General features: G+C 45.8%; 1 protein-coding gene across 1 annotated transcript in view; it reads left to right on the forward strand.

The window, feature by feature from the left end:
- The window catches only part of LOC147691956 (flavin reductase (NADPH)-like), a 148,982-nt gene that overhangs the window by 89,412 nt on the left and 45,239 nt on the right, over positions 1-14,331 (forward strand). Inside the window, exon 3 of the mRNA XM_086938243.1 lies at positions 9,755-9,844. Coding sequence (XP_086794369.1) covers positions 9,755-9,844 — 90 coding nt within the window. The remainder of the gene's footprint in view (positions 1-9,754; positions 9,845-14,331) is intronic.

The following is a 14,331-nucleotide window of genomic DNA, read 5'->3' on the forward strand; positions in this document are numbered from 1 at the left end:
CAGGTTGAAATAAAATACCTGCACAAACTGAAGAGTTTCTTTGTTTGTGCGTTCTTGATTAAATCTTCCGTAATAATCATTATCGTAGGATCTAAGACCTTTATGGCCGGTCCAGCTTCCCCTGCATCCCAGGACCATACTCCTTTTCTCTACAAAATAAAGGTCTTAGATGGCGGTTGATCTAGGTGATTTTTGACCAGTCTGTCGGCCATTGAAATAGATTTTCTGAAGGAAAATTCGGGTTTTCTGCCAACTAGTTCCCCAATTACCGGATACCCGGTTATCAGGTTCCAATTGCGGCTGAAGATCTGCCGAATTTCCTTATGTTGTTTGTTGTAAGAAATTATGACCCTGGATGACTCTGATTTGTTCGGAGTGCAGGAAACATCTGTTTTAGGTCTAGTAACTAGCGCCTGTGTTCTCGTTATGTTGTTCGAACGAGTAATGGCCTTATCCACTGTTTTCACAGAATAACCCCTAGCCAGGAAGCGAGATTTACTAGCCTCCTGGGCTTTCAAACATTCATCATCTGTACTACAGATTCTTCTAATACGCAACATCTCTCCAAAAGGGATGCTGCGTATTAGGTGGGGAGGATGTTGGCTTGCCGCATGAAGAATAGTGTTGCCGGCAGTCGGCTTCCTATATAGCCTAGTTGCTATTGTGTCAGACCTAATATATACCTCCAAGTCCAGGAAACATACTGAAGAAGCACTTATAGTTGAAGTAAATTCTAGATTTAAATCATTTTTGTTAAGTTGATTAACAAATGACTCCGCCTCCACTTGAGATCCTTGCCAAATCAAAAATAGATCGTCAATATAACGAAGGTACAGGGGAACATGTTTTTCCATAGAAGTGCGATGTTTTCCCCACAGTACCTGTTCCTCCCACCAGCCCATGTGCAAGCACGCTAGGCTGGGGGAGAAACAGGCACCCATCGCTACTCCCTGTATCTGTTGGTAAACTTGGTTATTGAACAAAAAGTAGTTTTGTTCCAAGCATATTTTGATCATAGTGATAAGCATGTTATTATGTGCTGAGAAATTGATTAAGCGTCTGTTAAGAAAATACTTCACCGCTGCTATACCATCATGATGTCTAATAGATGTGTATAGAGATGAAACATCTAGCGTCATAAGCATGTAATCTGGTTCCCATGGTATATTTTTGAGCTTTCTTATAAAGTCTGAAGAGTCCTGCACATAGGAATTCAAAGTTTTTACATACTCTTGCAAGAAATAGTCAATGTAAGATGACATATGTTCAGTTGAACTATTGATTGCAGAGATTATTAGACGTCCTGGTGGGTTATCAATTTGTTTATGTATTTTAGGAAGTAAATAAAACGTAGGGATTACTGGAAATTCCTTTTTCAAATATCCAAATTCCTCTTTTGTAATCAAATTGGAACTCCTCCATGTAACCAATTTGGCATTCTGATCCTGCCATGCCAATTTGATAGCTCCCAAATTGCTCTTTTTGTAACAAAGAAGATCATTGAGTTGATGTTCAGCCTCCTCTATATACATTTGTCTTGGCCAGAGAACCACATTCCCGCCTTTATCCGCCTGGCGGACTATGATGGTACTATCTAATTCCAGTTTTTTTTATTAGGGTGTGGTAACTTTGGTTCATTTTGCTTATCATCAAATGTTTTTTATTTGTGATAGTATAGAGTTTCTTGAGATCTTTTGTGACCAAATCTTGATACACATCTATATTATCATGGGTAGCAATAGGAAGAAAAACAGATTTAGGTTTAAAGGGGGTCATACATGTTGCAATATCAATACTCGAAGTCTCAAAAGGGATATACCTCGATGTCCCCCCTTCCTCCTGTAAAGCCCATATCTCATCAAAGTCTGTGCGATCATCAACATTGAGGAGGTTTGGGCTGTTTGGTTCCGTTACAATTGTCTTTTTAGTTGGTTTTTGCTGGAAGAATTTTTTGAGTTTCAACTTCCTAACGAATCTGAAAGCATCCATTCTGGTGTCCGCATAATTAAAGTTGCACGGAGGGCAATACGTTAAACCAAGGCTTAAGATCTTTCTATCATTGTCCGAAAGTTCGAATGAGGTTAGGTTCACTACTGCGTTGGAACTGACCCCTGTTTCTTCGTGGTCTTCTTGTTCCAGCGTTTTTTCTGTTCTTGCGGTTGTTTTTTGTTTTCGGATTTTCCAGGCCCTGCACTTGCGCCTTTGGTTGCGCTTCCTGTTGTTTCTTGTGCGTTTGGCCCTCCAGCTGGAAATCGGGGTCTCAGGGTTTCTCGACGGTCTTGGCACATAACACTGACTTCTTGTGCCAGTGTTAGTTTGGTAAACCCCAAGTCCTTGTTTATCATACCCTCATTTTCCGATGCACTGCCCAATGAACTCGCATCTGATGAAGAGGGAACACTTACTGTGCTGTTCAGCTGTGTAGTGCGTGTTTTTCTGGCCCTTGTTTTTACATTTTCGTAACGTTTTGCATACGTGAAAATTTGGCCGTTGAGATAGTCCAAGCGATCTCGCTCAAATTTAAAAGCTTTCCGCTTTTTAATCATTTCTTCTTCTTTTTTAACTCTGAACTCCATTTCCGCCCTCATTTTATCAATTGCTTCACTGGAGCCCAAACATGCCAGTTCTTCTTCCAATTTTTCAATTTGGGCTTGGATTTTAACTCGGTCAGATTCAGCATATTTCACCAGAATTGCCATTAATTTAGCAGATGATTCCAAGTTAGCCTCCGCCCACTCAGTAAGCATGTTTGGGTCAGGTGCCTCATAGCTGTGTGCTAAATTGATCCTAAGACCTCTCGGTACCCTGTACTCTTGTAAGTACATGTTTAGGGACTTGTTCTCCCACCATTTGGACTGTTCCTTAAGCCTGAGTTTCTCCAATTTTCTAAACTGTTCCCGTATTGAGGGATTGGTATTTCCTTGTGCTGTTTGTTTTGGCATTTCTGTGCCCCCAGCCGGGGGCTGCACGAAAATGAGGCTAGCCGCCTCCTCTCTGCTCCGCAACGCTTCCGCGGACATGACTCCGGTGTAGCAATGAAATTAAAAAAACACCACTGTTTCGAACGTTCGCAGTCAGTTCCGAGTTACCCACTCCTATATATGCCGCAATGTTCAAACACACTCCCCTCCGGAGATTCCGACGTCTCCTACCTTCGTGAGCTGTCTTGCACGCCAACGCCTCACTTGAAACTGAAGGCTCCGACTCCCATATGAAGGCAGGACTCTGTAGTTGTCCGGGGGCTCCAGGCAGCCAACTTCTCGCCGAAGAAATGTAAATTCAATTCCCGAAAGGAACTGAAAGCTTTCCGCCGCCGAGCCCGGCAAAAGGGGGAGGGGTTCAACTCGCACTGCTGAAAGCCTTCCCAGTGCGACGTATGAAACAGAACTCGTCCCGGCACAAGCCTGTGCCACCAATTATTTCAATCAATCGGCAAGGAAAGAACGAAGAGCTGAACCCAACTTCTGTGCACATAACAGGGTGTTTTATTTAAGTATATTGCTGAGCCTGTCCGCCATAACGCGTTTCGACTGTTCCTACAGTCTTGATCACATGGTAAGGTCACATTACCTAGCAATGGATTTTTGTACTCAACATAGAGGGCGGACAAAATTCATCACGCCTTCTTATCCAATTTCATGAGCTTTTTACAAGGAAACAAACAAGGGACTACATATTAATAGCCCAAAGTCTATACATTTAAGAACCAATAATATATATTCCCCACAGCACACTTTCTTCAAAGACGTACTCGGAATATGACAAAAGTTTTATTTTTCAAAGGCTATGCATTTTTACAGCAAAAGCTGTCTTGATCACACCCTAGATCATAGGGTGTGAATATATTTTAAATGATATTCTTTTACATTTTATTATTAAAAATATTAAATATTTTTCAATATTAAGTTAATATATATAATAACAAATACAAAATGCATGTTTAATTTTTGTTTACATTACATTTATTACTTATAAATGTTAATGTTTTTTTATTATTTTTAGGTATGTTTTACTTAATAATATTTATTATTTAATTAATTTTATATTACTTTTAGGATATTTTAAAAAGTCGACATTTTAGCAAACTATATTATTGACAACGATTTTTAGTATTCAATATTTTTGTACTTACCTGTTTGTAGATAGTAATTCGATATTCTGTCACTCGATATTTTCTCATCGATATTCTGGCAGCTCGATATTCTGCTCCTCGATATTCTGTCAGTGATCCGTCAGAGAGAACAGTTGTGTGGGCTTTAAAAACTGCAAAGAGTTTCAGGGTTTTTTTGGCTGCTTTTTCTTGGTCTTGCAGAAATATATTTTGGTGCATAGTAAGCTAGATTTATATGTGCCTCTAAGTTGGTTTAGTTAGGAAAAGCAAGATATTTTTTGTTCCACTTGTGTTCTTTTTTGTGTGCTATTGTTGTCTTTCTAGATAGAGGGGTGTAAGATGGATGCTAATGTGATCATCATTTTAAGTATTGAGGCGGTGTAGTGTTTGGTTAAGTCAGCATTTGCTTTCCCTTTCTTTAGAGAGACTGAGGATTAAGTTGTTGTTGGTCAAAGGGTGTTGATAGAGAGGGGATAAAAGTGCAATCTGACCAGTTAACTTGTATGGGGTATTCCACTGCTATCATTGCAGGGTCAGTGAAGATCACATCCGGTTTGGCACCCCTGCAATGAGCGGGCTGTAGTGATGGGTGATATAGGTTAGAGAATTTAACTCATCATCTTTATTATCATTCAAGTGCAGGTTGGAATCACCTAGCAGCAGGAAATCTGTGGAAGATAGTTACATATCCGTCTACTAGTTCCTGAATGAATGAGTTGTCACCTGGAGGATGGCGCATTATTAAGATGTTGATTTGGTTGGTTTTGGATATTTGAATTTTTATATGGAAGCATTTGAATGTGTGTGTTGCAAGGGAGGGGTGGCAGGCATTTTATTTTGTCTTTATGGATAGAGGACTAATGCACCTACTCTGTGCATCTCTCGTCGCTTCTTTGCATTGTATGTAATAGTTTTTTGCAACTGATAGGATTAACATATGGTGAGCTGAGAGGTTGAGCCTTGTTTCCGTTAGGCTGATCATACTAAGTTCAAGTAAATCTCAGATGGCAGTATCTACAGTAAGGTAGGCAACATTTTATTGTTCCTATCAATTTATTCACGCTGATCATTTCCGTGTTTTTTTGTGTAAACAGAGTGCGGTCATTAGAACTTGGGTTGCTTGCCGTGGGTTCGGGTGTTCTTAGTTGTCCTTCTAGATCACAGGATTGGTGATTTTATTATCAGGGCAAGGAATCAACTAGGGATAGGGACTGTGTATCTTTTCTAAGCATGGGCGGAAAATCCGTTTCGCTCGCGGATTTTGCGGATTTTCGGGAAATTCGCAATCCGCGAGATTCGCGAATCTCCCGCAAATCCGCGAGCAGCGGATTTTGCTCGCACTGCTCGCACTGTTCGCGTGAGTTCGCGGCTTCCCAGTACAACTTCGCGCCCCGCGAATAAGTGCTAAATTGCAGAAATACGATCTTAGCAAAACTGAAACTACTTACCAGGTTCAAAAGTTCAGGCTCATCATTAGTAGCCATTTCCTGTAGTGCTTCCTGAGGGGCCCCTCCAGAGTTCAGTTGCCAGTTGCAACTATTATGTGACCCTGCTCTGAACCTCAGAATAGTTACACATATGCCACAAAGGTCCTGAATTACAGCTAAGGGAGACAAGCAAGAGCCAGGCTGGAAGTTAAAATCCATTAATCAGCCCCTAATTCATTATTGTCAGTTGGGGCAGGGCAGGTGTTGTAACTAATTTTGCAACAATGAAAGCACTTAGCAAGTGCAAAAGATCACTGATCAGGGCGCACTAAGGAAGCAGGTGCCAGCTAAAAAAATATTCTGTGACACATTAATCAGCCCCAAATTAATTCAGGTCACTTGAGGCAGGGAAGGTGTGCTTTGCTTTGCCGAAAATAATGTACACTGGACAACCAGAGGGTGTGGTGATGAAACAGAGGGTGGCATGGGTGGGCCAGAGGGTGGCATGAGTAGTCAGAGAGTGGCAGTGGTGACAGAGAGTGGCAGTGATGAAGAAGAGTGTCCCAAACAGGCTGGACACGTAGAAACAACAAGTTCGCAAAACTTGCGACCCGACAGGTAAGTTCGCAAATTGCGAAATTGTAAAAACCCTCACGAACTGGCAGAAACACGGGCGAACACAAAAAAAATAAAAATCCGCAAATTCGCGGGAATTCGCGGATTTTGCGGATTGCGAGTTCGCAAATCCGCAAAATTCGCGAACGCGAGATTCGCAAAATTCGCCCATGCTTAATCTTTTCATTGTGAAAAAAAGAGGGAGACTTAAAAAAAAAAGAATAATAATTGGGTACGTTTTTTATTGAAGTTGGGACGATTTCAGGTTGTTAGATAGCTAAATAAAAAACATTTTTGGCTTTAACATCCTGAGACTCCCGCCTGAATCAAGTCCATTCTCATGTATGAAATTGTTTATTGGTAAATATACCATGAGACTGGGCACTTCTCCATTCTTACAGGCAATATTCAGTACAATGTTTTAAACACAGACTTGCTAGCAGCTTTTACTCTGATTTTGAATTTTCCCAGTCTCGCCAGAAAAAAAAGGGAGTAGAGGAATAAGGTCAAACAAAATGTGACTGCCCAAGAGCACCCACTTTGTCCAAATGTAAAGCTAGGATTAGAAACAGTGTCTTCTAGTTCCACATTTCCATCTAGTCTGCTAGACTACTACTGGGGTGGGTGGCAATGCTTCTGATGGCAAGGCCAACGGGCACTCCTTTCCAGGGAAATGTCACTGTATTGTGGGCCCAACCCAGCTTTTGAAATCTGTGTTTAATTCCAGCATAATTAGGTGAAGTCATAAAGCTTAAAACAGATGTCATGTATCCTAGTCCATGGCTGAAACGTACCCACTGGACCATCGATATGTGGCCTAAAAATGTTCAACAGGGATTACGGTGAGATGTCGCACAGACCAATGCTAAGGGCCTTTGAGGCAATGATACCCCCCCAAGTGCTGTATGGGGCAGAAATCCTTTATTTGAGCGGTAAAGGTGCCTGGGACTTGGTAGAGGGTAAATGCCTCAAAGGACTCCTCTCTCTCCCACAATCTGCGATGGTGCAAGCCATAAGAAGGGAAATAGGCACAAAGTCCTGGGAGACATTAACTCAAATGGCAATACTTAGACTTTGGAAACGTCTGGAAGACCCCGAGGGACAAAAAGTAGCACAATGGTGCAAGAAGGAAATCCAAACGAGTAACCTAAAATGGGCAAAAATGTGCAGGGAAAGAGTTACGCAAATCTGTAAAAAATTAAAGGTAGAGGTAAACCAGGAAACTCATCAACTCCTTTGTACTAGGAGTGAGTTGAAATCAAAGGGGAAGGAAATATCGGGATTGTCCGATATGGAATATCTAGCGAAAAAGAAATCAATAACACATATGATGGGCGCATGGCTAAATGAAAACTGGTTCCCATACCTAGACATCCTTCCCAACCGCGGACTTAGGCAGGAGATCTTAAGGCTGAGGGTTGGTCTAAACCCATTGTTAACAAATAAAGATCTGAAAAATAAACTGTTAGATAAAAATGGATGTTGTAAATGTAATTTGGGGTGCAAAGGAGACCTGGTACACATCCTACTCGATTGTCTGTTTTTACTGGAACAGCGGAAACTGTGGTTACGTCCCGTGTTCCTAAAATATGATATAAGCTCTAGAGCGCAGGCAGCCAACCTGCTAACTGAAATACCCACTATCGACATTGCGATTGCTCTTGGGAAATACATTAAAGCAGCATTAAGTGAGCTAAGAATCCGGGAATAACAGGTATATTCTAAAGCATTTTAAATTAAGGAAACTAGTTTAGCTGAAGGAAGTAGAATGGGTTTGTTTTATTCATAACTGTGGAATGTTAACTAAAATGCAATTTTAAGGGCGTCGACAAAGGATGAAGCGTGTGTAAGAGTTTTAACTAATATGTGATGGATTTTATTGTGATAATGTTTTAAATGAGTTGAGCTCAGCGTTTTAACTTTTTGATACTCTCTTGCACCTGTTTAAATGACTAAGGTCATAATAAACATACCTTTTGACTTGACTTGACTGTGGCAGTAGGTGGTTACTGGAAAGTATGTAGATACCGGTATTTACCATTGGTATTTTGCTTTTGGGTCCGGCAAGGATGAGTGTGGTGAGGTCTGGTGCTGATGGACAGGAGGCCCGGGGAGGCCTCATCCAGTGGGTCTGAGATCTCCATAGCATGTTTGTTAAGTGTGAAGGTGTCGGGGAACATGTATGATGTCAAGGAGTGGAGTGTGAGTGGGTGTTGGTTCGATGGTGCTTGAGTGTGTGGGTTGATGGGTGCTATTGATGTAGTCGTGATGGATGTTGGAGCAGTGGGTGTGGTGGTGCAGGTGAATCGGCAGGAGCTGCAGGCTGCTTCTGTGTTGTGTGATGTAGCACAACAGCAGTGCGCGAGCGCCAGCTGGGATTGGTGTCTTGGAGTAACACAGCAGGGTAATGGTGGGTCGGGTGAGGACCAGGGTTTCTGACACTGGGAGCGGTCCAGGTGCAGACTGGCACGCCTGCTGTGTGTCCACTGTTCAGCTTCCATTAAGTAGGTGTAAGGAGGGGGAGGAGTGCATGGAGCGGAGGGGGGTAGATTGGGATGGTAGTTGGAGGAGGCAGTGCAGGAAAGGGCAGGGAAAGAGTGTAGGGGTGGAGGAAGATGGAGCAGAAAACAGACGGACAAGTGGACAGAGGCAGCGGGCACAGAAAAACGCAACAGTGGCAACTCGCAGAAGGAGGAAACTGTGGTAAAACAGAGGGACTGGAAACACTGGCAAGACAAAAGGCACAAAGCAGTGGCAAACAAAAGGGCACAAAAGAAATACTAGCAAACTAAGAGCACAAAAGAGTGGCAAAATGGGCACAAAAGAGACTGGCAAGACAAAAGGCACAAAGCAGTGGTAAAACAAAACAGGTGCAAAACATTGGCTAGACATAGGGAAGGAAAAAAGAGAAAAGTGGTGAAGCAGGCGCAAAAGAGAAACAGTGGCACACAGAGTGAGAAGAACAGTGGCACAAAATAGTGAGAGAAGTGTGAAAGGAGGAAGAGAGAGCAAGAGGGCACGATGGCGCGAGAGAGAGAAGCAAGGCAGGAGCTGGGTTCACAATGGTCGAGAACAGTCTGAGGACTGGTCACAGGTAAGTCTGTTTGGGTGGGAAAGTGCTTAAAATGTACCCTTGAGATCTTTATTTTTAAATAAAATTGAGACATTATGTGGCGAACCGCCCATTGTATTTGTTGTTCTGTAATGTGTCTTCTTCACAAGGAAAAAAAGTGACTTAATTATCTACGCGTGAAAAATATATTAGTCTGCCTCAAAAGGCCCATACTTTACTGGCGTATAAGGTGTTGTATTTTGTAAAGTGTGTTCCAATCCTTGTCTTAGCACTTGCTGAATTATAGTTAGTTGCTAATTTACTATTTATTGGCAAACAATACAAGTGTCTTGCTCTCACTGTATATTGGTAGTTTGTCTTGAATGAAGTGAAACTCTGTTTACACCTTTGGATCCTGAGAACTTCAGCGATCTCTGAAATAGAACACCTGAATCACAGATTCAAGTGGCATTTTTAAAAAACTTATCAGAATGTTTTTCCTGTCCTCTCCATCTGATGAACTCACTCCGCTTTTTTCAATAAATCTAGGTCCCACCACAGTGATGTCTGAGGGCACCAAAAATATAGTGGAAGCGATGAAGAAACATGGCATCAGAAAAATTGTCGCCTGCATGTCATGTAAGTTCTGGCGGAAGCACCGTTGCATTCTATTTTGTACAGTCGAGAAAATGTGCTGCAATTTCTTTAGTAATTCACAACATGTCTGAAATTGAAAACTATGATCAGTTCCCTTCCCAAGAAGTAAGATATAATTTGATTGTGCTGCACAGATCTGCAAACAATATCAATCAATCAAACATTTGTAAAGCGTGCTACTCACCAGTGAGGGTCTCAAGGCGCAGGGGTGGGGTGCCTTGGGAGCAGCTACTGGTCAAACAGCCAGGTCTTGAGGAGTCGCCTGGAGGTCAGCAGGTCCTGGGTCTGTCTCAGGTGGATGGGGAGGATGTTCCATGTCTTGGCGGCGAGGTTGGAGAAGGATCTGTCCCTGTTGGATGCGTGGAACGGTGGCGAGGTGGGCAGAGCGAAGCTAGCGGTTGGGGATGTAGAAGGTGAGTCGCTTGTTGAGGTATGCTGGTCCAGCGTCGTGGAGTACTTTGTGAGCGTGGGTGAGAAGCTAGAAGGTGATTCTCTTGTTGGCGGCGAGCCCATGCAGGTCCTTCAGGTGGGCGGGTATGTGGCTGTGGCGAGGGATGTCGAGGATGAGGCGTGCAGAGACGTTTTGTATGCGGTGGAGTCTTTTCTGGAGTTTGGCCCCGGTTCCCGCATAGGGGGCGTTGCCGTATTCCAGCTGCTGGTGACGAGGGCCTGGGTGACCGTTCTTTCTGGTTTCAGTGGGGATCCATCTGTAGATCTTGCGAAGCATATGGAGGGTGTTGAAGCAAGAGGAGGAGACGGTGTTGACTTATTGGGTCATTGACAGAGAGGAGTCCAGGATGAACCCGAGGTTGCGTGCGTGGTAGGTGGGTGTCGGCGCAGTTGCCAGCGAGGCTGGCCACCAGTAGTCGTTCCTGGCGGAAGGGGTGGAGCCGAGGATGAGGACCTCCATCTCGTCTGAGTTCAGATTCAGGCGACTGCTCTTCATCCATTCGGCGACGGCCTTCATCCTTGCGTGGAAGCTGGTTATGGCAGTGGCGGGGTCTTTGGTGAGTGAGAGGATCAGCTGGGTGTCGTCGGCGTATGAGACTATGTTGAGGTCGTGTGATTGGACGATGTTTGCAAGCGGTGTCATGTAGACGTTGAAAAGGGTCGGGCTGAGGGATGACCCTTGGGGTATGCCGCAGGTGATCTTATTGGCTTCGGATCAGAATGGAGGGAGGCGGACTCTCTAGGTTCTGTGGGTGAGGAAGGAGGTGATCCAGTCCAGGGCTTTGTCACAGATACCCGCTTTGTAGAGGCGTGTGCGCAGGGTGTGGTGGCAGACTTTGTCGAAGGCGGCCGAGAGGTCCAGGAAGATGAGGGCTGCAGTTTTACCGCTGTCCTGCAGGGCTCTGATTTTGTCGGTGGCTGCGATGAGTGCGGTTTCGGTCCTGTGGTTGCTGCGGAATCCTGATTGGGACGAGTCCAGGGTGTTGTTCTCTTTGAGGAATTGGGTCAGTTGTCTGTTGACGATCTTCTCGATGACTTTTGCCGGGAACGGGAGCAGGGAGATGGGCCGGAAGTTTGTGAGGTATTTTGGGTCTGCCTTGGGTTTCTTGAGCAGGGCGTTGATCTCTGCGTGTTTCCAGCTCTCCGGGAAGGTTGCAGTCTCGAAAGAACTGTTGAAGATTTTACAGAGATAATTATAATTATTTCCACGCCCTCTCCATTGTTACATCACGGATGTGTATATGAAAATGACATACTGTGTTTGTCTATGTTAGTGACTCTCCTTTTTTAGCTGTCTTGGTTTTTAATGTTTTATGTAATTACGTTGTGGTAAGAATTGTTAATGAACTATGTGATGAATCATGACAACTAGCTATGTTATGAATAACAACTGTGTCTCTCTCTTTTAAAATAATAAATCAATTTGTATTTTTTCATTGGATCATCAGTTTAATTGGCCCAAAGTATACTGTTCTTTGATCGCTGTTCAGTATGAACAGTGTTTCAATAGGGGTAGTTTTTCTGGGCGGCCTGGAAGGAGAGGGCAACCTTTCAGCTGCGCGAATTATAAGAGTCATTATTCTGGTTACCAAGCTAATGGAAATTATGGTTTCAGAGGAAATCAAGGAGGTTTATAGCTCCAAAGGGGAAAAGGAGGAAAATATATATTGAATAAAGGTCAAGGGCAAATGTCCAATTCAGGACAAGGTAAGTACGAAGACCTTTATTGTTTTTATCCCCATAAAGGTGGGAGGAAGTTTAAGATTGTTCCACGATCAGTAGAGACAAATAACAAGACGTGTGGATTTTAGAGTTTGTGAGAGGATATCAAATAAGAGTTTGTAAGACTGCCCATCTGGTAAGGGAGCCAAGCAAGTTGGAGTACAACAAAGAGTTGGAACACCTTGTGATAGAGGAGATAAAGCAGATGTTAGCTAAAGGAGCAGTGAAGGTAGAAGAGGAGAAGAAATACTTTATGAGTACAGTTTTTTTCATGTAGGAAAAAGGGCAAAAGATGGAGGCCTGTAATAAATGTAAGAAATTTGAATCAATATGTAGTGTACAGGCATTTCAAAATGGAAAAGGTGGGGGGGTGGCCAAGATGGTGACCGGGACGGAGGCATAACTGCGGAGCTCCTCGCCCTTGATCCCCTAATCCCCCACGATCGCCCCTAATTAAGCTTATACTGGCTCCCCTGCTCACCCCACGACGCGGAGAGGCCCACAGCCCCGCAGAGAGACCTGGAAACGGAGCGGCCATCCGCCTTCACCGCAGCAGCCGCAGCCGCCTGCCGCGGCGGGAGACAGCCTGCGCCTGGGCCGGGCGCCACTCGGCCCCGCTGCACGGAGGAAACAGGCGATTTTTATTCCAATCCTGCTTCCCCTACGACCGGAGTGCCCCCCCGAGACTGCCGGCCCCTCCTGAGCCGTGGATTGCCTGCTGGGTGGAAGAGAGGCCCGAGACCCAGCCACAACTCCCGGGCCACACCGACAGCGCTGCCTTCCAGCGCGGGACCTTTGCTGGTGCAAGTGAGTGGCTGCCTACCCCCATCCAAACCAAAGCGCTGCCACATGAGCACGAGAGCGACCTGGGAGGACTGCGGCCCGGGCGCGATTTGCGCTGGTCCCCGGTTGGGGCCTGGACTGGAGGGCGGCCTGGGCAAGAGCCCCCAACGGCCTAAATCCGGTGCTGCAGCAGGAGTCCTCACACAGCCCGTCTACTTTCACGGGCCCCTACTACAGTGTGCCACCTGCGGCCTGGAATCTCTGAAGGGCATCTGCGGTGCTGTGAGTGCCACGTGTGAGGCGCTGCGGCCTACAACGAGGCGCTCCATCTCCGGTGAGCGACTGGGACTCACTCTCTTCTAGGGTATCGGACCCTCCCCCAGCTGTGAGCAGACCTTTTGGCGACATCTATGTGGCACCCGGCGGACCACGTCTACAGGACTCCAAGGTGAGGAGAGGGGAATACTCGTGGGGCCTGGTGGTCGCGCCTCTGGCGGAAGGAGCACTGGCACATACCCACTGTTAACCCACCTTTAACCTCACTGGGGCTCGCACTGGAGAACGGAGCGGACGCAGCCTGAGTTCCGCCAGCACCCTAAACTGACACTGTGCCCTAGTGCTCGACCCAAACAGCGGCGCCTAGCCCTCACCTATACTCAGGGGGCGCGGATCGCGCCCCTGGCGCGGCTTGCCTCCACTCACGATCCCTCCGCGCCAAGAATTGCCACGCCGGTGCGGACCGTGCCCGGTGGCGCTTTCTGGGCCCTCCCAGGACTGTCCTTTTGACTGTCCTTTTGGCGCTCACCCTCCGGCGGCGCGCCTCTGGCCCCTGAGGCTCAGAATTGATCCTCGCCTCACATCACGATATCTTCCATCAACCGCAGAGGGGGCCGACCGATCAACGAACTGCTCATGAAAACGTCCTCTAAACCCGAGAAATCTTGTGCACCTACATCACCCTCGACGTCGGCGGCCACCCCGACCAAAGAAGATGAATCGTTTCTTGAAAGCCTCTTCAACACGCTGCGCACTGACTTCCAGACCCTGAAACACGAACTGGTCAGTGAACAGAGAGAACTGCGCAGGGATCTGGATGGGCTGGGGGAGAGAGTGGTAGCAATGGAGGAATCTAGTCAGACCCGTGGCGAGGACCTGGCACTCCTCCAGCAAGAAGTTCTCCGCCTTCAGGAACAGCAGGTGGGTCTTCAGGCACACGCGGAAGACCTCGAAAACCGTTCCAGACGGAATAACATACGGGTCAGAGGCGTGCCATCGAAAGCGGAGGGGAATAACGTCACGGAATATCTCCAAGACCTCTTTCGATAGGTCCTCAACGAATCCGCCGAATTCCCCATCCGTATTGATAGGGCGCACCGAGTGGGTCTGCTCCGCCGTGCCCCTGCGCCCCCTCCGGACATCCTGGCATTCCTCCCGGACTTTCCCTTGAAGGAGAGAATACTGAGAGAAGTGCGCCAAGCGCAGCCTATCCGCTTCCGAGACAACTCTATTCAGCT

Source organism: Lissotriton vulgaris, chromosome 9 (assembly GCF_964263255.1).
Source record: "Lissotriton vulgaris chromosome 9, aLisVul1.2, whole genome shotgun sequence".
Classification (NCBI taxonomy): domain Eukaryota; kingdom Metazoa; phylum Chordata; class Amphibia; order Caudata; family Salamandridae; genus Lissotriton; species Lissotriton vulgaris.